General features: G+C 46.7%; 1 protein-coding gene and 1 long non-coding RNA gene across 3 annotated transcripts; one reads left to right on the forward strand and one right to left on the reverse strand.

Annotated features, from left to right (window-relative positions):
- Window positions 1–343: 343 nt before the first annotated feature.
- On the reverse strand, window positions 344–11,675 carry CYP27A1 (cytochrome P450 family 27 subfamily A member 1). The gene is made up of 9 exons (XM_079985697.1): window positions 11,402–11,675; window positions 5,986–6,176; window positions 4,974–5,173; window positions 3,253–3,450; window positions 2,786–2,946; window positions 2,216–2,382; window positions 1,952–2,033; window positions 1,402–1,605; window positions 344–1,201 (listed from the first exon to the last, which is right to left on the reverse strand). Exons 1-9 carry the CDS (start codon window positions 11,636–11,638, stop codon window positions 1,076–1,078), a joined length of 1,566 nt encoding a protein of 521 aa, XP_079841823.1. The 5' UTR covers window positions 11,639–11,675; the 3' UTR covers window positions 344–1,075.
- On the forward strand, window positions 10,520–13,405 carry LOC307221280. 2 transcript variants are annotated; one of them, XR_013841331.1, is made up of 3 exons: window positions 10,520–11,326; window positions 12,137–12,285; window positions 12,675–13,405. It is a non-coding gene; the product is annotated as an uncharacterized lncRNA (long non-coding RNA). The 2 variants fall into 2 exon arrangements; XR_013841332.1 differs by lacking the exon at window positions 10,520–11,326 and adding an exon at window positions 11,740–11,803.
- The last annotated feature ends 8,686 nt before the right edge of the window (window positions 13,406–22,091 follow it).

Here is a 22,091-nt window from a genome sequence, read left to right on the forward strand (position 1 = left end):
GGTCTGAGAACATTGTCATGGGTGCAGCTGCCCGCCCCCCTAACATGAAGACAGCCCACCCCCAACATGAATCCTGGCTATGCCCACGAACATTGTGTACAGGGTTTAAAGCCAGATCCCACTTACAATAATAGGGGCCATTCCAGGATTATGTGAAATACTTAACTATTACATTTTGATATGGCTGGAATTCGTTTGAAAATTAAGTGGGATTAAATTTAAAAAACAAATAAGAAATATATTGTGGCACATGGGTGGAAAAACTTTTTCAGACCAAAGACTGCTGAGTGCGTGCACAAACACACCAGAAACGATAGCTCCATCAAAAAAAGAAGATTGCATGTTGTAGGGTAGAAGCAAGGATTTTAATAGCCACCACCAAGCTGTGACAATTTCATTCTTAAACACCTGAGTATTGGGAACCCAGGGAAGAGAAAAGTCGACGCAATCAGTCAGCTAGTTCTGAGGGACACTGGCTAACAGTAACTACTCCTACCCCACCCCCCACTCCTCAGATCCACCGAAAGAGTCAATCAGGCACAGAATGTGGTGCAAAGCTTTGCAAGGATTCACAGGAGAAGATTGCAGAGCAATCTGATACCAGTAAATGGTATCAGTAAATGGTATCAGAGGTGATTTGGGTACAGGGAGATCCACCAGATGATCAGCCAAGGCACAAACAAGGTTGATGTTAAGTCTTCACAGTCTATCCAGACGAAGTTCAGGAGTGGTGATCAAGGTTTGCTTAAAGCATGGGCAACCCAGTGTTTTGGTCTGAGGGCTACATTCAGAGTTGGCCAACCCTTTGTGGGCCACATTCTAGCAGCCATCAGTGCCAAAATGGCCACCAAACACAGACTCGCCCCACAGGTATACAAACTCAGTACACAGCACACACTCTCACTCGCATACACACAGAAGAGAAACGAGATATCCGGGGCTTGGTGGAGAGCTTTGAACCTCTCCTCTTCAGCCCAGCATTGCAACGGGGAGGAAGGTGGGGCAGATGGACCACTACAAATAGTCTTGGAGGGCTTGATCCAGTCCATGGGCTTGTGACCCCCCCACCACTGTCTTAATGCTTTGTCCGTCTGTCAAGAAGCTCCAGGTCAATGGGTCTGTCAGGAACAAGCACAATCCGAGAGAGGGGCTTCACCTCTGTACACCGTGGACCTGGTCTGATTAAGAATATCCGGATAAGCTGGAAAGAGAAAAGCTTGACTTATTTTGGGGCAAAGCTTCATTCCCACCCACCAAACACAAGTAATCAAATATGCCTACAGCTGTGATGACCTCTTGGGCCACAGCATTGCCCTATTTCTTGTTTGTTTATTATACTGTATTCATATTCTGCCCTTCTTCCCAATGGATACCCCCTCTGCCCCCACAGAAGTAACTCACCCTGGCAAGAGCCAAATGCATCTCGAGCTCAGCGATGCGGCGCCCCAGACAAGCACGCACCCCATAGCCAAAGGGGATGGAGCTGAAGGGGTGGGGAGGCAAGTCCCTCTGATCTCGCAGCCAGCGACGTGGCAGGAAGCGCTCTGGTTCCGGGAAGCTGGACTCATCATGCGAGAGAGCGTAATTGGCCAAAACAAAGAGGGTCTGGAGGGGCCAGTGGGAAGCACAGAGAGTTAGCAAATGACAAAGACTTTGCTCTCCGACAGTCGATTCCCCATAGCAACATGAGGGCTGGTGGCAAAGCAATATTCTTGCCATGCAGTTTACCATTTCCCATCAGGGCAGCTTAACCAATGCTAACCCATTCTGACATATGTACATACAGCCTTCACCTAGTTCAAGTCTTGCATTCCCCCACTGTTGTTTTTTCCCTTCATGAACTGCCTATATGTCAAAATTCAGTGACAGCCCCATCCCTTTTATTCCACATCCACTTCTGGCCACTAACAAATGCCTCGAGTTGCAACATCAGGAATACATTACTACTCACATTCTTTGGAAACTTGTATCCTCCAACAACAACATCGTCTTCTGCGATGATTCGGGCATTGGCGGGGACCACAGGGTAAAGCCTATAAGGACATTAGTGGAGGGAGGGCTGTCACTGTGCATCAGAACAAAGGAAGGCTCTTCAGAAGCTACAGAAGCATAAATGGGAAATGGGTGGAACCACTCTGGGCAAGATGAAGCCCCGGGAGCCACAAAGTCCAGGCCTGTGTTCTTGCTCCTTGGAACAATGAGAAAGGCCCCTTACCTAAGCGTCTCCTTGATCACTGCCTTAAGCAGCGGCATCCTGGTGAGGTCCTTGGCCTCAGGGATCTGATCTTCGGGTACCACACTGATCAACTCCTGGTATAAGGCTTCCTGGACCTCCATGTCTCTGGCCAGGTGATACATGGCCCATGAAAGGGTATTTGATGTCTGAAAGGGCAAAGCAAAGCGGTGAAGATGCTACATCCAGGCAGCAAATGCAGGAGAAAATCTTGGAATGATATATGTGACCATCCCAAAGAATCAGACAGTGACTAGCCTGTGGCAGTCAAATCTCTTCCAAAAGCTTATCATGAAGGAACACAGCAGTTTGCTATATTTTTACATTTCCCATATTTTTTTAAAAAAACGTGTATTGAGGGATGCAGGGCAAGGAGACATCATGGTCCTCCACCCCCCACCCAAGAGCCACCTAACACCAACTGCTCTGTGGGTTGGTTCCTGATGGTTTGTTTTATTTATGTAGTGTGATATTGCTTGTAAGCTGCGTTTTTGGTCATCACATTTTGGGGTGGGCACTCAAGTAAGGAAAGCTAAGAAGTCAATATCCTACCGTGTCTACACCAGCCAGGAGTAGCTCAGCTATGCTGCCATATATCTCTTCATGGCTAATCCGCCCACTGGACAGTAGGTAAGTTAGGTAGCCTGAGACAACCTCACCCTTCTCCAGAGACTTCTCAACCTCCAGCATCTTCTGATCAATCAGCTTTTTCCCTGGAGTAATTAAATAGCATCTGTTACCATGAGAACACAGGTCTGGCCTGATCATTCCTGCATCCTCCACACAGGCTGGGTATCTACCACTCACCTTTGGCCTACTGTTACCATGGGGACACAATCCTGGGACTATTCATGACAGCATTTACCACGTGGGCCGGATATCTACCACTCACCTTTGACTTCTTGGCCTACTGCCACAGGCACTTGAGAAAGCTTAGATTACGAATCTTCCCACTCTCAAGGGAGAAAGTGAGGGATGATTGACTGGTAATTCCAGAGTTGTCCCCACTCTTGACATACCAAAGGCAAAGATTGTGTCCCAGCCCTGCAGATAACGGTTCCAGAAAGGCAGCACATCCCGGGTCCACTTGGGCAGGATAGTAGCAAAGATGGAGTTCTTCAGCATGTACCCAATTGCATGGATAAAGTTCTGTGTTTCAGCAGGGATCTGCTTTTCCAAACAGCCAATGCGGGTCTCAAATAGGATGTAGGAGATGCCTGGAAGCAGAAAGCACAGATGGGAAGACTTGAGGAAACGGCCCTGATATCCCATCACAGAACTAGAATCACATTAGAAAGAATATCTCCAAAGGGTTTGCTTGTACTTGGAACAATATATTAATTGTGGACTGTCAGACCAAAAGTATTGGAATGAGCTTGGCTGCTGGGAGAGGAGGGTATATGATGGCTGCCACGTTTAGCTGGGCAATTTTTTTTTATTTTTGCCTATCTCTCCAGGGATGGCAGTGTCTATCCAGCCACAAGTTGTGTACTTTTAAAAGACTGGACTTTTCAGGACAAGCTGTTACACATTAACACCAAAAACATGGATCCCCATTGTGACAGACACAAAAACTTCTAACTATCCCTTCCTTTGCCATTTTTCATCTGACTATACTCCCCACAGAGTTGGTCTGCTTTCTGGAGTGGGGAACTTGTGGCTCTCCAGATGTTGCTGAACTACAGCTCCCATCATTCCTGATCGTTGGCCATGCTGGCTGGGGCTGATAGGAGTTGGAGTCCAGCACCTTCTGAAGGGCCATAGATTTCCCCAGTGCTAGATTAAACAAGGTATACACTTCCTGATTATTATTTTTTAAAGAAAAACATTTTGAATTGGTTAGTATTTTAGGAAAAAGTTGTTCTCTCCTGATTACCCCCTCTTACTCTTACATGCAGAGGGGGAAAGTGTTGCTTTAAAAGAGAGAGAGAGAATGTTTTTATAAAAAAAATAACATTTGGGGTTATTAAATGGAAAATGGAAAACCTTCTTAAGCTGAATCCTGTAATCAGTTGCTGGTGCTTAGCCCCACTCAAGTCAACTAGTCAATGAATAATAATAACAACAACAATAATTTTATTATTTATACCCCATCTGGCTGGTTTCCCCAGCTACTCTGGGCGGCTTACAGCACATAAACAATTGTGAAACATTAGATATTAAAAATTTCTCCCTGTAGGGTTTCCTTCCAATGTCTTCTAAAAGTCAGATCGTTGTTTATTTCTTTGACAACTGATGGGAGGGCATTCCACAGGGCAGGCGCCACTACCTAGAAGGCCCTCTGCCTGGTTCCCTGTAACCTCACTTCTTGCAGTGAGGGAACTGCTGGAAGGCCCTCGAAGCTGGACCTCAGTGTCCAGGCTGAATGATGGGGTGGAGATGCTCCTTTGGGTATACTGAATGGAGGCCATTTAGGGCTTTAAAGGTGAGCACCAACACTTTGAATTGTGCCCGGATACGTACTGGGAGCCAAAGTAGGTCTTTCAGGACCGGTGTTATATGGTCTTGGCGGCCACTCCCAGTCACCAGTCTAGCTGCCGCAATGAAATGAAACAATGCATGTAATGTCAGGTTCAGTGGGGCCCATAATCAAAAGATTTCCTTCACATGCATGGGGTCACACCTAGACCTACCTGACACCTGAACAGCTCCTCTTCCACCTACCCATCAGCTGTACGATGAGAATAACAGAATAATCACTGAAATGAAATTGTTTACAGCATTGTAACTGTCCACACACCTTCCAAGGCAAATCGGTACAATACACTGGCCATATCTTGCACCACCATCCCTGACGGACTCTTTTTTCTCTCATTCTCCAGAAACACCATCAGGTCTGACACCACCTCATTGATAGCACCCGCATACAAAACGGCCTCTGTAGGTTTGAGCATTCTCTTGTTCAGCACCTGCCGCAGGCAGTGCCACCGCTCTCCATCCCTGAGGAGAGAGACAGTTGGATCCATGTAAGAAAGAAGAAGAAGAGTTTGGATTTGATATCCCGCTTTATCACTACCCTAAGGAGTCTCAAAGCGGCTAACAATCTCCTTTCCCTTCCTCTCCCACAACAAATATCCCTTGGAATATTTCTCAGTTTGCCAGTATCGGCTCATGGTTTTGCTCTGGAATCACTCCTCATTGATAGGAAACTTGTGACCCTCCAAATGTTGTGGGGCTCCCATCAGCTCCAGTCAGTATAGTCAATGGCCAGGGATAATGGGAGTTACAGTCCAACCCTCTCTGCCACAGGGCATGTTTAGGCAGCCCTGACTGCAGGGAATAGGAGGGTTTTGGAAACCCTTTCATCACTTAAGAAATCCTTTAGCCTACAATGGCTAGCCTGTTCGTTTGGTTGACAGGGAGAGGCACACCTATGCCACACCTTGCCATCCACACCAGTGCGAGGAGCTGGAGATAAGGTATCTGGAATGTGCTTTTCTGTTCCATTCCAGATGTAAGTGTGCCCTGAAAGCACTGTGCCTTTCCCATAATTGCCGGAACAAATTATACAAAGTATCCAAGTGTGCAAATTTGATTCATTGAATCAAATTGTAGAATTTAACTGCTTTTTCCCACTCTTTAAAAAAATTAAAAGTCTACATTATACACAGCCTTGGAAATATCAAACCATCATAGAAAAATAAAATGCATGCTATGCAAAGACTATGCCTCCCCTTGCTTCTGTAAATACTGCCCTTGATATGCCCACACAGTAGCGACAGGTTATGGGATGGAACGCTTCACACACTCACTCAGTGAAGGGGCCATAGGCCAAGTGCCGTACGTCCCGATGCTCCTTCCAGAGGGCCATGTCACTTCGGATGGGATACTTCCCCTCCTGACGCAACAGCTGCTCGAGGACTTCAGGACTGCCAATATTAACGTTAACATAAGAGCCAAACCGAGATCGCCAAATGGGGCCATACTTCTTCCTGGAAATGACCTGGAAGAGACACAGACAGTCAGTGGGATTAGCCCTGACACCAGCCCATTCTGAATAATCATAAATGTTTGCATGACTGCCCTTATTGCTGAGGGCAATAATTAAGTCCACATGCTGGTTAGGAAAATGCCATATACACCTAGAAGCATCACACCACTTCATTCTCAGCAAGGACATCCTGCCATTTTCATTTGTTTTGCTTAGTTTAGAGCTTGCATTCCTCAGTTCAGTTCTGGGGTCCCTTTGGAGTCTTCCCCAAGTTCCTCCTGCAGTGCCCAGCTGTGATAACAGCTATGATTTTGGATACTATGATTATATATCAGATAGATTACAGTAAAAGATGCAGGAATAAAATTTAGAATTGGAACCCCATGGAGGGAAGGAAGGAGGTCTCAAGGTTTGAAATAACCTTTTTCTAAATGTGTGAAAATGTTATGGTATGTATGTATGTATTTATTTATTTATACGTAAAAAAATAAAGTGTTTCAATCCCTTCTTTATTTGGCATTTCTGCAAGTTGCCAGCTCTGCAGCCTTCTAACTACCCTGTTTTCTAGCTTGCTTTATATCCAATATTTTCACTCCCGCTCCCAACGTTTTAGTCAGGACAAGAGGAGATATTTGGGGCTGGATTCAACTAAATATCTGGGCTAGTGGGATCCAGCATTTACATCCCACCTTTTTCTCCAAGGAGCTCAGGGGAGTCTACATGGTTCTCCACATTTAATCCCCATAACAACTTTGTGAGGTAGGTTAGGCTGAGAGGCAGTGACTGGCTTAAGGTGAGCTTCATGGCTGAGTGGGGATTTGAACCCTTGTCTCCCAGGTCCTAGTCTGACAATCTAAGCACAGTACCACACTGGCTCACTGTGAGAGCATGGAGTTCTATTTATTTTTGGAAGTAGCTGTAAACTGGGCCCCAGGCAAAGGTTGGTTAGGAAATACAGCACCACCACTCTGGCTTTGATGCTTTGCTTCTGCCATTTCATAACTACAGTAAATACCAGGTGATGGTGTTGAACTTCTTACACAATAGTTGCTTTCAACCAGTGTAATCAATAAATCCTTACTGACTCTTTGATCTTGTTCTCCTCAGGTTATTATAGGGCATTCTTCCTAGATAAGAGATGGCCCGTTTTAGAGTGCGCTAAAACTAATACAGTGGTACCTCAGTTTAAGAGCAGCCCTGTTTACGAACTATTCAGTTTACAAACTCCACAAAACCGGAAGTAGTGTCCCAGTTTGCAAACTTTACCTCGGTCTAAGAACGGAATCTGACCGGTGGAAGGGCACCGGCAGTGGGAGGCCTCATTAGGGAAAACACACCTCAGTTTAAGAATGGTTTCGGTTTAAGAGCGGATATGCGGAACGGATTAAGTTCATAAACCGAGGTACTGTACCACTGTACCTGCTCCTGATTACAATATTTTTGGGGGGTGGCCCCTTCTCTAACAATCAGTGTGATTTGGGACAGCATGCTATAGTGGCCGGAGTGACAAACGACTGGCAAGACCTGGGTTCGAATCTCTACTCGTCCATAAATGTGGCTGTGTGAACTTAGGCCAGTCACTAAGGAAGCAATCCTAACCAGGCTCTGAAGAATGATGGGCTGGACACTCACTGCAGCAGCAGTAACAGCAGCAGAAAAGAAGGGGGAGCAGGCAAATAGGGTCCAGATCAGTTCCTCCACTAGCCAGCACTGGCTGTGAGCACAGCTTTATATTCAGCCGACACCAAGCTGACACAGCTTCCCCCTACCCCCCCTTCAAGGTCCTTTAGCATCTCACCCATTTGGAGGTTTGTGCTGGCAGAAAGACACAAGCATTTCCCCACCTGGCTGCCTCCATTCAGTCCCATCTCTCCAAAGGCTGGCATAAATGGAGTTTGTACTGAATCTTAAATCTCAGTCTAACCTACTTTGCAGCATTGTTTTCAGGATATAACAGCAATTATGTTTGCTGCTCTGAGCTACTTGGAGGACAGGCATGATATACTAATTACAGACTTTCCCATTGCAAGATGTTTACCTTAAAGCAGAGAACCTAATAGGAACCTCTAAGGATAGAGTCTGCTACTTTTTCCACAGTCTTATGTTCGGTTTCTTGGGGATGTGAGGGGGTGATGAGTCCTGGAGACTGGCTTTCACATAGATAGATAAACTCTAAGGAGAACATAATAGTTTTTCTCTCTCTTTGTCTCTCTCTCTCTCTCTCTCCTTAATTGAGGCTGCAGTCCTATGCATACAGGAATAAGGCCCACTGAACCCAGGGGAACTTCCTTCCAAAGCAAAGTCCATGCACAGAATTGCTTCGGTAGTCAACTCTTGGTTACAGGACCTCACACCAAACACACCTCAATGGTTAGAAATAACCACCATTTGAGTTCTTTGGCCCTAGTTTTCACCTCAGAAGAATTCACAAGCAGTGACACATAAGAAGCTATGTTCTCGCTGTACCAATTTCTCATGTTAGGGAACTGGCAACTTTCCCAAGAAGAAACAGTTTGTAAAAACAAGAAAAAAAGAAAAGAAAAAGCCTTTGTTCCTTGCATCACAGCAGATCTAGTGTTAGCTGAGTTCACAGAGCCTTCAGGAAAACCAAACGTTTGCAAAACTTGTAAACATGCCTATAGGCCGCTTACTAATGGCCACAAGTTAGAGTTTTCTTGATTCTTTTATAAACCTTGAAAACAGCCACTGAGAACTGACTTTTGCTATCCAGTTTTGTCATATCCACCAGCTGATTTGCTCCCTATCCCTTTGTGATCTCTTGGCACCTTTCGTTACTGTATTTGTACAGGGCTGTTACCTGCCCTAGGACTTTGTGGCAAGGAAATCTAATAAATCTGCTGCTGCTGCTGGGTTATGAAACTCTTACTCCACCCTCCCTACTACTATAGTTTGTATGGAATCAAGCCTGTTAAACTGCTGAGCTAAAGTAGTCATCCTGGCTGTGGCTGGGATCAACATCTGGAGGACCACAGGCTAGGTATCTGAAAGTGAGGGAGACTATTTCCCCTTCTTCAAACTTTCTGTCTTGGTATACTTTGGACTGAGCTACTGTTTTTCTTGGGCTCCATGATCACTGCAGATGGTGACAGCAGCCACGAAATTAAAAGACGCCTGCTTCTTGGGAGAAGGGCAATGATAGGCCTAGACAGCATCTTGAGAAGTAGAGACATCACCTTGCCAACAAAGGTCCGTATAGTTAAAGCTATGGTTTTCCCAGTAGTGATGTATGGAAGTGAGAGCTGGACCATAAAGAAGGCTGATCGCCGAAGAATTGATGCTTTTGAATTATGGTGCTGGAGGAGACTCTTGAGAGTCCCATGGACTGCAAGAAGATCAAACCTCTCCATTCTGAAGGAAATCAGCCCTGAGTGCTCACTGGAAGGACAGATTGTGAAGCTGAGGCTCCAGTACTTTGGCCACCTCATGAGAAGAGAAGACTCCCTGGAGAAGACCCTGATGTTGGGAAAGATGGAGGGCACAAGGAGAAGGGGGCGACAGAGGATGAGATGGTTGGATAGTGTTTTCGAGGTTACCAGCATGAGTCTGACCAAGCTGCGGGGGGCAGTGGAGGACAGGAGTGCCTGGCGTTCTCTGGTCCATGGGGTCACGAAGAGTCGGACACGACTAAACGACTAAACAACAACAACTGTTTTGCTGAACCCTTGAACCCCGAATGTCACTGGAATGTGGCCAATATTAATTCCCAAGAATGGATTCAGTCACAGCCCTTGAGTAGCCAACACTTTTCCCCCTGCAGTGGAAGCCCTGCCTTTAGGTCCTCCTTCATTATTTGAAGCCACACAGTAGATCAAACTCCTCCCATGCCTAGCTATCTGATCACCTTTCCAGTTCTTAGGTTATTGGTGTTAATTCCTCTAACATCCTTTCAGAACAGGGATTCAGAAGTTGTTGGGACTCCCGCTCCCATCAGCCCCAGCCAGCGTGGTCAATGGCCAGGGATGGTGGAAGTTGTAGTTCAACAACATCTGGGGCCATAGGTTCTCCATTCATTTTAAAGCATAGGCACCAGAATGAGACAACAGCTCAGTTATAGCTCACAGTGCCTGTGACCTTATGAAGCAACATGCAGATCATGACCCCACCCAGTGGCGTAGCGTGGGGGTGCAGGGGGGGCCGGCCGCTACCGGGCGCAACATTTGGGGGTTAGGGTTAGGGGGCGCAAATCCACGGGTTAGGGGGCGCATATTACTTGCCTTGCCCGGGTGCTGACAACCCCGCCTACGCCACTGACCCCACCCACAGCTATTTTGCACATGCCTCCAAGGTTCACTTTGGTTTACTTGCTAGTACAGACTCATAGTCCATTCAGTCTTCCTTGTCTTCAAGTCAGCTGTTGTTATCTGAAGCATCAATGGGGGTTATGACGCATTACTTGTGTTAGCAGTGAAGGATCAGAAATATAGGTTCAAAAAGGCTGGGACCATAATGCAGGCACAATGTTTTATCTCAGAGAAGCCTATCAGATTATTGGCAGATGGGGAAAGACACTTAGGCTGCAGTCCTAGCTCCTCTCACTTGGGAGTAAGGCCCATTTCCCTCACTGGAGCTTCTGAGTAATAGTAATAAATAATAATAATAAATAATAATAACAATAATAATTTATTAGGGTCAAAGACCAGTTCACTTCTGAGCAGACATATCAGAGTGCGTATTCAGGCTACATGTTGTGCTGCCAGCAATGCTTTAAAAAGCAATTAAAAACTCTGTAGCGAATGCTCTTACAGAGTCTCCTCTTCAGCTGTACACTACTTCACTAACTTCCAGATGTGGTATATCAGCTTTCTTGTTCTTGGAGGGCCCAGGCTTCTGTCCCAAAGTGGCTGTGAGTCCCCTAACCATCCTAAATGCCCTGGGCAGGGCGCATCTTTGGACCCCCTAAGCACCAGGTGTTTTATGACGAGCACAGGATCACCTGCCAATCTCCTCCTTGAAAACAACACATAGATAGCTTCCTTATAGGGCAACTGGGCAACAGTGCTGGCAGGACGTCAGCTTTAAGTCTCATCTTCCCAGAGGAATAGATTCATATAAATTCTACCTGGCAACGTCCCTGGCTCCGGATTGGCTCAGCTGGCATGAATATACCTGGGATCCTTGGCGACGCCAGGTGAGATCACCAGGTAAGATCCCTTGGGATATGCCCCCTCTTGCCCGTCCCCACTGCCCGAGGTGCCCCACCGTCGACCATCTCCCACCTGCAGGAGGTGCGTGTGGAGCAAATAGCCCCTCACGAAGAGCCAATAGATGGATCCCAGGATCCCCGGCCCGGGCAACTCTTCCGGCCGCTTCAGCCGCTCCTCATGCCGGGAGACCGAAGCTGCCTCCGCGGCGCTGGATGCGCTTCTGCAAGCTAGATCGGGGCACGGAGACCCTGGCTGAGACCCCAGGCAGCGCCGCAGCAGCCTCCCGGAGAAGCCTCCCAACTTCGCCATGGCTCCCGCGGACTGAAAGTCAGGCGGGGGAGGAGAGGGAGAGGAGAGGGAGAGGGAGAGGGAGGGGCCAGCTGGGCGGGACTGACCTAAAGAAGGCCAAGAAGAAGAGGAGGAGGAGCCGGGAGCTGCTTGCGTATTTCAGGAAAAGCTTCTTTTGCGGGAAAGGTAACTGCATACCCTCTTTTCAAAATTTAAAAGGCAACTAACCTTCGTATCCAACTGAGTCCTTCTGCGCTGGAGACGATAAGCGATTGTGCTTTTGCAGCAGATGGTTACGGGACAAAGCAGAAGCGAAGTAACCACTTCACATCCTGAGCGGTGGCCCTGGATTTGGCGTCGAGTTGCTTGCTTGGGAGCAGTGCTTATCGGGGGGGGGGGGCGCCGCCTCCGCCTCCAGGCGTCCTTTTTATTGCACGCCGCCAATGATTTTTTGCTTGCACAAAACTGGAGTGAAGGTTATTATTGAATTTATTTATATCCCGTCTTTTTTCCTGACAGGGACTCAAGGCGGCTCACAGCTAAACACTTGGGGCGGAGCAATGGTTTAAAAACAAACATAAATAGAATATGCTGTGTTCGGCCTTTATTGAGCGTCTCTGCCAGAAACTTTCTGAATCGTTTGCAGGGAAGAGCATTCATCCTGACTGGTTTGTGCAGTGCTTATATGTCTTCACGTTAATCAAGTTTATCCCACACTTTTAGTGCACTTGCCTGTCACTGCCCTAATTGCCAAAGTTGTGGGTTTTTTAAAGTGGATTTATTGTGCCAGAGCACTTGAGGCACAAGCCTAAAATTTTGGTTAGCAGGCAATGGGGGGTGGCACTTTCCTGACCTCCTGTCACCAGCATTGCTGCAGCTTATTGGGAGGGGAAGGAATGAAGGGTTTGTGGTGCAAACACACTGGTAGGAGCACCGAATTAGCTCTGCTGGTGTGTTTGCACCATGCCAACTTCACCACTGCCTCACCTCTCCCAGTAAGCTGCAGTGATAATGATAATGTTCCAGTAGTTAATGAATATTTCTGTGTTTGTTTCAGAAATTACTATTGGCTACGTTCCATTATTTCCAGGATCTCAGTTGCAGTTGAACCAAGGGTTGTATTCTTTGAGAAATTTCTTCCTCGTTTAGAGTTGAGACCCGACAATGAAAGCAGATTTAGTGGGATCCTTGAAGTAGGTACGGCTGCGGATATGTTAGCTCCAGTCCACCAGAGCCAGCTCCTGTTCCGAAGTATTCCCAGCACTCCTGCTACTCTGCAGACAATAATTAGCCACGGGAATTATTAAGTTCCCTTATCAGATATTTTGGCTCAAGGACATCCTTAGAGGGCCAACCTTTGTTCTGGGGTGTCCCTTGAACTTGAGCAACCTTGCCCAGCCTATAATAATCAAAGTTTCCACCTTTGTTCCAGGAGGGCACCTGTAATTTAAACATACACACAACAGGCAGAAATACAACAGGTGGAGTATCTCCATCATCACATCTCTCACTGCAGATTGTCATCCTCCCACCTCCACTCCCAATCATGCGTCTGTTAAATATGTTAACAAATGTGACTGTTGGGAACCCTTGTAAATGAACCTGTTCTGCACTTATCAACACAACTCCTAGAGAGGAGGGAATCTTTTGCTAGAGATGTACCAGGTACTTGCCCAGAAATAATGTGCCTGAATGATGTGTGTATGTAACCTGAGAACATAGATCTAAACCAAACTAAAGCAACACTTATTTTTATTGCAAGTGTTCTGTTCAGCTTAATGGAGCAGCCTTTACTGGGTACCTAGACCTGTGGCCCTCCAGGGTACCTAGACCTGTGGCCCTCCAGCTGTTGCTGGGCTGTAGCTATCATCATCCCTGACCACTGGCCATACTGGGAGTCCAAAAATATCTGGTGAGCTGCAGGTTAGCTACCCCTGCCAAAAAGGACTCTAAACACGCTCATCCCACTTCTCCAAGTAGGTGCAGCCAGGATAGTTTTGCGTTCTCCTTGGAAGGAGGCCTATAGTAAGACTTGCTTTTATTTGCAAACATGCAGGCTGAGCATAGAATTAAGGAGTTGGGGTGTACGTGCAGTTTCTTCCTTCTTCTGATTTCATCATAGCTTATTTGTATACCATTTCCCCATGGAAAGCAGCATTCTGCTCACATGATCAGAAAAGTTTACGAAATAAAACATATTATTTCATGGCAGTTCACTACAAGTTACACGTTGTAAGAAGACTGATGTACAAATAACAGACTGATCAACATAGCTCATATGCATATACACTAAGATTAAACCATCTCCTAATAATCCATAATAGGACACAACAAAAGAAGCAGAAGAACATCATTCAAGCAGCAGTACAAAAAACATACGTTGAGTCCAGCAATCACCTCTGAACAAGGTCCCACCCTGATGATCTCTAGCAGAAATAACCTTTGTAGCTGGTTAGTTGGTGGTTTCCCAGGCCTGATGTAAATGAGCCAAGCGGAGAAGCAGGGACCACACCTTGCATTACTCTAAGTTTATTTCATGTTTGTTTGTTTATTTCACTTTACTGAATTTACTGATGAAGTTGAGCCTGAAACAAGTCCAGGCACTGCAGACCTCTTTATGTGTGGGAGACAGTTAATAAAGGTTGCTAAAGATGTACAAGTCTGTCAATCAATGGGAAAGTCTGCCAAGTTTCTTTCCTTCATTCAAAGGTGCTACACCTCCAACAACTGCACAACAGGCAAAGCACAGTATTGCCTGTTTGTACATCTCCATGCTGAGGTCAGCCATACCTACTGTTTCGTGCTTTTGTCTTTTATGCTGGTCCTCCATATAACATTCCATGTACAGTATTTTATGCATCACAGCCCTTTGCTTAGCGATTGGCTGGTGCCCCTTGTTGTCAAACATGGTGATGGCTCTATTGGCAGGAGTGGCATCATCATGGCAGATTAATTGCTGTCTTACATGCCTGTTTTCAAACTTGGCATGGCAGTTGAATCAATTCCTTTAGTTCCTTATCCAGAAAGGTCTCATTTTCTAAATTACAATGTTCATGTCATTTGCACAGAGAGAAAGCAACACATTCACTGCCAGTTCAGAGTCAACCACTTTTAAGCATGCACCTTTAGGGTAAATGCCTTTGAGGGACTATTCTGTGAAAGCAGATTATGCAGGTACCGAGATCTCATTTTCCCATTTTGAGGAATTTCCATGGGAGAGGCAGCTCACTTCATACTGTATTTCAGTTTTAGGGCAGAAAGCCTAATGTTTCAACTGAAGTGGTGCATCCACAAGAGGGCATCATTCATACAAAAATTGTGATGTTAGCACTCCTGCTTCAGACAATGCAACACAGTACTAGTGTAGTTACGGCAGAGAATGTAAACTCTGGTCTTATAATTTTTTGCATGAGAAATGAAAAAATGAAGAAGACACCCACACCTTCCCTTTTGAATGGAACTGATTTATCTAGTTTAAAAACTAAATGGAGGTTGGAGGCAGGAAAACGAATCTGTCACCTGAGAAAACCTGCTTAATATTGCTTGCTTTGTGGTAGACCTGTCCTTGCAACCTATATTTCTAGGGCTTTGGTGGGAAAGTGTTTGTGTTTATTCTTCTACTTTTCTTCTCTTTGTTTATTTTTACCTGACTTGGCTTTCAAAGCCAATTATAGCCACTAACATAAAATAGACTCTGATAATTGAAAACAATTGGGACGCAGGTGGCGCTGTGGGTTAAAGCCTCAGCGCCTAGGACTTGCCGATCGAAAGGTCGGCGGTTCGAATCCCTGCGGCGGGGTGCGCTCCCGCTGCTCGGTCCCAGCGCCTGCCAACCTAGCAGTTCGAAAGCACCTCCGGGTGCAAGTAGATAAATAGGGACCGCTTACCAGCGGGAAGGTAAACGGCGTTTCCGTGTGCGGCTCTGGCTCGCCAGAGCAGCGATGTCACGCTGGCCACGTGACCCGGAAGTGTCTCCGGACAGCGCTGGCCCCTGGCCTCTTAAGTGAGATGGGCGCATAACCCCAGAGTCTGTCAAGACTGGCCCGTATGGGCAGGGGTACCTTTACCTTTTAATTGAAAACAAGACCAAACACTATATAGTGCCTCAGTGTTCAAAATGTTATTGGTATGAGCTTTCGTATGCATGCACACTTCTTCAGATACACTGCTTTTTTTTCTTGGTGAGGTTGATGGACTTCCATTTCATGCAGCTCAATGTGGTGCCTTCCATAGTTCTAGTTACAGGTAGGTAGTTGTGCTGGTCTGCCATAGTCCAAACAAAATTAAAAAAATGCCTTCCAGTAGCACCTTAGAGACCAACTAAGTTTGTTATTGGCATGAGCTTTCGTGTGTATGCACACTTCTTCAGATACAATTTTTTAATTTTGTTTCAACTACAGTAGACCAACACGGCTACCTACCTGTTCAAAATGTGTAATTCTCTGTATCCCTCTAGCGGTTGCTTCTGGGAGAAACAGAAGGTACAGTTTGCTTGCCATGCTCTTGGTCAATGCCACTCAAGTTGAGAAAGAAGGAAGGAAGGAAGGAAGGAAGGAAGGAAGGAAGGGAAGGAGGGAGGAAAGGAGGGAGGCAGAATGGAAAGTGGTAAGTGGAGGCAGGCAGGCAGACGGATGGACTGATAGAGGAGGTGGTGAGGCAGAAGAGAACAGACCCAACCCCAATGGCCACAGAGGAAGTAACGGGCAGAGCGCAAAAGGCAACAAAAAGCAAGCTTTTTGAATTTCTGGTCCATGTTCTCTCCTGCTTCAGAGGCAACAATACAGCTCCTTGCCAAAGGCAAAGGTGCAAGGGAGCCGAGGTATGCCTCTGTATAGTGATATATAAATACCATATTTTTTATAAATAAATAAATAAGAGAACCCTGGTTTCCAGAGACCCATCATCATCCCAAACATGCATTTCAGGATCCACTTTTTCTGCTGTTGCAATCAAGAAGCTGTCCAGTGGTGGATCCTAATCCACCAGCTGAAGGGCCCCAGAGTAGGGCTAGCAACAATTTCTCTTTCTCTTTCTTAAGTATCAGAGGCCAGCATCTGTAGTAGTGGGAGCAGTGTGCCTCTGAATACCAGCTGCCTCTGAGAACCACAAGTGGGAAGTGATCCAGCAGGGTTCTTATGTTATGAACAGCCACCAGAGGGAGGTGGAGAACCACGCATTTCATACTGTTGCACACAACACACACACACACACACACACACACCTCTCACTGCTTAATTGTCAACTCCTGGTTTCCTGTCAGGTTCTCTTTGTGAAACAGAGTGCTGCCTTTCAGAGAGAGATAGAGCAAATGAACTAACACCCCAGGACTATGGCAGCCTGCAGCTGCTATTCATTGCACTTGTGGCTGTTCAGCAGCACATACTGGTGATTTCCTGCCATAAATATCTCAGATGACTGTCCTCAAGCTTCCTGCTATCTCCATGTTGCTTGGGTGGGCATGATGACAAACCAGTGCTTTGAATTCCATCATCAGCTATGGTTCGGTGGTTGCTGCTGTGTGGGTTGCTGCTGCTTGTTTTTGTCTCATTCCTCATTGATGCTGAGGTTCTAAAGAAGGAAAGGGTTAAAACCTTGCAGAGCACATCCCCAGTTTGCAAAACATACAGGCTGAGGTCAATATCAGTGAGAGTGCAGCCCAGTCCTTCTCATCAGGAAGATCCTGGCAGTGACAAGGCCCAGTCTCCAAAGAGTTGCGTGTCTCCCTTTCAAGTGGGCTGGGCTGATTAGGGCTTGAAGTGCCTACAAGACAGTATCAAAGAGAAGCGTTTTCCAAGAAGCCTCGGGACAGTGTGCCTAATAATCACGGAGCAAGTGGGCCTGGCCCTTGACCCTGTGCTCTGCAGCCACATCCCAGTCGAGATATGTCCTGTCTGGTGGAGAGTTGCAAAGGGGGGGCCTCCCCAGCTGTAAGAAAGCACACACACTGTGCATCCTACAGACTTTCTAGCTCATTCTTTTAAAAACCCTCTTGGGTGGGGGTGGGGAGTGAATTTGCAGAGCCAAGGAGGCAGCAGCGTCCCTGCCCCTGTTGCATATGGCTGCTTGCCTTCAGCCCTAAGCAAACCTGATTTTTATCTCCGTCTCCAGTCGGAGTTGGCCGCCTTCCCTTGCTAGATGCCTCCTACGCAGGCGAGGCTCATAACTGTAAAACACAATCAGGGACAAGGAAGCTGGGGCGGTTGGTTTGCAAAGCCTTGCTGATGCCTGAAGGAACTGCAGGGCTCCCACAAAGCATCCCATTGAGGCTGAGGGAGAAGGTGGCTGAGGCTACCCTCTGTCGACCTGTCCTGAAGGGTGGAGAGAGAGAGAGAGCAACAGAGACTCAGCTGCATCTCCTGACCTGTTGCTGTGCTCTGCCCATTGGACCACACTGCTGCCACTTGACTCTGTAGGCTTTGCCAACGCTTCAAGTTGTTTGAGGAAGGAAGACCGTAGAAGAAGACCTGGAGATCCTCAGAACCTCAAAACATTCCCGTGTGAAATGCAGAAATGTGTTCTCATGAGCCTAACCTGTGTTTGGAAATGCAAGCAAAACTTGGAAAAAACATGTCCAGCTCAAAGACTGGTGCGATTTGTGTGTAGTTTTGTGAGACTATTCCCCAACCCTGTTGTGCACACCATCATTTTCATGATATGCCTACAGAAATGCTCATCCACGGACTTCCGGATTGGCGCCATCGCCGAATGGCGGACTCCCTCCGAGCTCCGGAGGGAGTCTGCTTGGCAGGGGCTGGGTTCTACCGCGCCAGCAACGCGGGGACCCCCAAAACCATGGGCGCTGAAACCCATGGGCATGGTGACTCGGCGGGCACCGTTTGCGCCCCCCCGACCACGCGAAGGAGCCTTTTTAAAGGCTGCGGAGCGGGTGACGGGGGGTGGTGGTGCTGTGAGTCCTCCGCTTCCCCTGCCGAGTGAAGCCGCATGCCATTTGGCGGAGAGCGCTGACTTCTTCCATTGAAAATCTGGACTTAAAAGAATAACCCGTGAGTAATCGGAATTTGGATTAAAAAGGGGAATAAATTTTTTCTTAAATTCGGAGCGAGCGGGGGAGGTATAAAAAGGAAGTCAACCTCCCCCCTGTTGTAGAGGAGCTAAAGCAAAGGACCTGACAACTAAGATCGAGTGCAACCTTTTTTTTTGATAAAGTTATTAATTTCGCGATGGAAAACTATAAGCTGGGCTGGAGGAGAAGAGTGGAATGTGAATTAAAATATAACCCCCCCCGGAAACCCCGGAGCGATCCGTGAGAGCGCCTGGAGAGGAGAAATAGAGGTTTTGACAGCTGTCAAAGGAGCTGCCAAAACTGAAGAACAAAAAGAGAACTTTGTTACGAGGACTTTGCTGGTTACATTTGTTATAAATTGGATATAAACTGTTTAAAACGAGGAATAATAAGTTACTTTGACTGGTGGATGAGATCGGGAATGAAACTGAGTTACTATAATCCCTCTAGAGGAGCTGTGGGTTATTACAAGTATCGCTGGCATGGAATTTGAATCGGACTTTTTATCCCCTGGGAAACTGCAGAAATGGAACACTATTTTGTCTACAGAGGTCTACACACTAAAGGAGACAATAGACTTATCTATTGAAGAATGGAAGGGACTTGATGTAATGTTTTGTTCCTGAATAACAAAGCCTCTGTAGAGGAATTATAAGGTTTTTGGAATTAGAACATTTGTGCAGGAGAGCAGGGGGGGGGGGAAGAGGAGAAGAGAGAACAACAAGAATAACAAGAACTGGACAAAGCTGGAAGATAGACCCCTTCCAAGATTGGACATTTGAAATTAAAGATGATTAAAAGATGGTAAAGACTATTAAAAAGACGGCAAAGCGGACTGGTGAAGGATTATGGTTTAGATGTGGGAGCTCCAGGAGACAGTAGATATTGATGGACATTGGGAACGCAACCGGGAAAGGGGGGAGGGAAATTTGGAATCCAAAGGGTGTTAAATTATATTTTATTCTTTTTTTAATTTTTTTATGTTAATCTGTATCTTATATTAAAGAGGGGAACTCGTGGAAGGGAACAGGTCGATTTTAGGGGATGGGAAATATTTTTTAAATTGGGTTAATGATAATAATTTTAAAATTTGGGGTAAGAATTTGCTGAATCTATTTGAAAGAATTGGAATATAAGAGGGGGCGGGGAGGGGGAAGTCCTGGAAAGATGATATTGAAACTAAGGCCTTAAATTTGGATGTTTTTCTTTTTTTGTTATATTTGAAAATCTTTAATAAATATTATTAAAAAAAAAAGAAAGAAATGCTCATCCACGGTTAATCTAGCAGTGTGGGCCTTTCTGATTATTTAAGAAATTAACCCTGTTATCTGAGTAATGCACTCCTCAGCTATAGATCTTCCCTATGCCAGAGTTTTCTCAAACATTGTGAGATCATGCTTCCTTTGGAACTTATTAGATTTTCACCACCACCACTGCACTGGTGTCCTGCTTTCATTGAGTACACTTGGTTGCTTCCTCCATTGCCTTAACTTATATTTTCCCCCATCTCTGCTGGTTCCTACACTCTGCCTCTCTTTTCCTGCTTCATTCGCTTAATCAACTCCTGCACACTCTCTCACACACACAACAGTTGCCACATTCCACCTTGCCTGAGGCTGGCAAGTGGGCTGCCCAGATTTAAGGACTCAGAAACCTCATGCCACCCTTTCAACAATCCTAGTTGGGTCTGTGCCCTATTATTTGGTAGGACCTAAGCTGTGATTTGTTGCTGTCTCCTTACTGTAAGGATAGGTAACCTTTTCTACCCCCCTCTCTCTACCATCTCCTTTTCTCTGGCTGCATGCACACTGTACATTGAAAACACATTAATCTTCCCAAAGAATCCTGAGAACTGTAGTCTCTGAAAGGTGGTAGGAAGCATAGCTCTGTGAGGGGTAAGCAACAGCTCCCCGAATTCCTGGGGGGGAGGCCATGTGCTTTAAATTTCTGGTGTGTACACAGCCTCTCCTTGGCTCTCTGCCTGCCACTTTCTTTCCTTCACTTTGGCACCTCTTTTTTCTCTCCCCCCCCCCCCACCATTTGGGTTGCTGGAGAAGGAAAAGATCACTTTTGCCAGGTCTGACTTGATCCATGCAGGCAGCTTTTGAGATTCGGCTGAGGGGCAGATGAAGCCCCTGAGCACATCTGTGGTTCCCAGCAATTGGCATTCAGAGGCATACTGCCTCCAACAGTGGGTAGTAACCATTTTGTAATCCGTAAAGGAATTTAAACCCTATCAGTGAACTGGTTAGAACCCAGATTAAGCATGCAAGTTTTCAGTTGGTTGAGAGCCTTATGCAAGATTCCTCTAACTCACAGGACCCCAATAAAAAACGAGGAGCTAGGGTTGTTGCAAGGAAGGTGTGTATGCTAGGGTTGGCATACATCTGGCACTCTGTCCTGGATCTTAGACAAGTCAATCAAAAAATCACGTAAAAAAGGAGCTCTAAGAAAAGCTCAACAACTTTCGGAATGCCTTGGCTTTTCCTTTTTGAAATGTGGCAACCCTAGCCTATGCTACAGACCTCTTGTCTGATGCAAGAGCCCCTCAAGTACACACAGCCAGGAGCCTGCAGTCATCTGTGGACAGGCTTTGGCTCAGCAGCCAGCCAGCCAGCCCCCCTCCCCTGCTGGCAGCTCATCTGCCTGTCTGGGCCGGCAGGACATGAAAGGGCCTCCTGCTTCGATAAGCTCCCAGCTGCAGAGGCCCGGAGGTGGCTGCGTCCAGAGACTGCGCAGCCCACAGCGCTGCAGTCAGCACACCAGCAATCCCTGAAAAGGGAGATTGTGGGGAGCCTGACAGACCTGAAAGGTTGCGCCATTTCACCCTGGGCTTGAGAACTGTGCCTCCGCCTGAGTCTGGTTCAGACTGCCCCTTGAAGCAGAGCAGGGAGCTGGTTTGAATGGTTGCCTCTAGTGTGGAAATGCTATGGACCTGCAGGACAGGTGGCTATTTTAAGCAGGTTCAGAGCGGCCCATCGATGCCCAATGACCCTGCCCTTTAAAACAGGTTAGGAATTAAGACCAAGGGGAGCAACTCCTTCCCCCATGCCAGTTTGGGCTTAGTTTTTCTGTAATCTTGCAAAAAGGGACATTCTCTCAGCCCAAGGGCCACATACCCTTCTGGGTGGTCTTCTAGGAGCCACGTTAGTGGACAGAGCAACAAATGTGAAAGTTACCTTTACACAGTAGAGCACTAGTTTCTATGCACACTCAAACCCCCTCCTTTCTCCCATCTAGACAAGCCAGATGCATCATGAGAGTTCAAGGCCACATTCCAGCCAGGTAACAACACTCAAGGAGGGTGCAAAGCAGTGCTGGTAATGGGTGTGGCTTGGAGAAAGGGGTGTGGCCTGGGGGTCCCAAGGGCCAGACATGGATGCCTGGGAGAAGCACATTTGGCCCTTGTTACTAAGATTCCCCTTCCTAGCAGTAATCAAGTAACATCTG

This window comes from Podarcis cretensis, assembly GCF_951804945.1.
Source record: "Podarcis cretensis genome assembly, chromosome: 1".
Lineage (NCBI taxonomy): Eukaryota > Metazoa > Chordata > Lepidosauria > Squamata > Lacertidae > Podarcis > Podarcis cretensis.

Bases quoted from the DNA above. Each gene is read 5' to 3' on its own strand.
- CYP27A1 (XM_079985697.1), bottom strand. From the start codon at position 11,638: ATGGCGAAGTTGGGAGGCTTCTCCGGGAGGCTGCTGCGGCGCTGCCTG. The intron at 2,947-3,252 runs GTATGTCAAGAG...TAATTACTCCAG, and splicing joins GGACACAATCTTTGCCTTTG to GGAAAAAGCTGATTGATCAG. The intron at 2,034-2,215 runs GTAAGGGGCCTT...ATGTCCTTATAG, and splicing joins GTGATCAAGGAGACGCTTAG to GCTTTACCCTGTGGTCCCCG.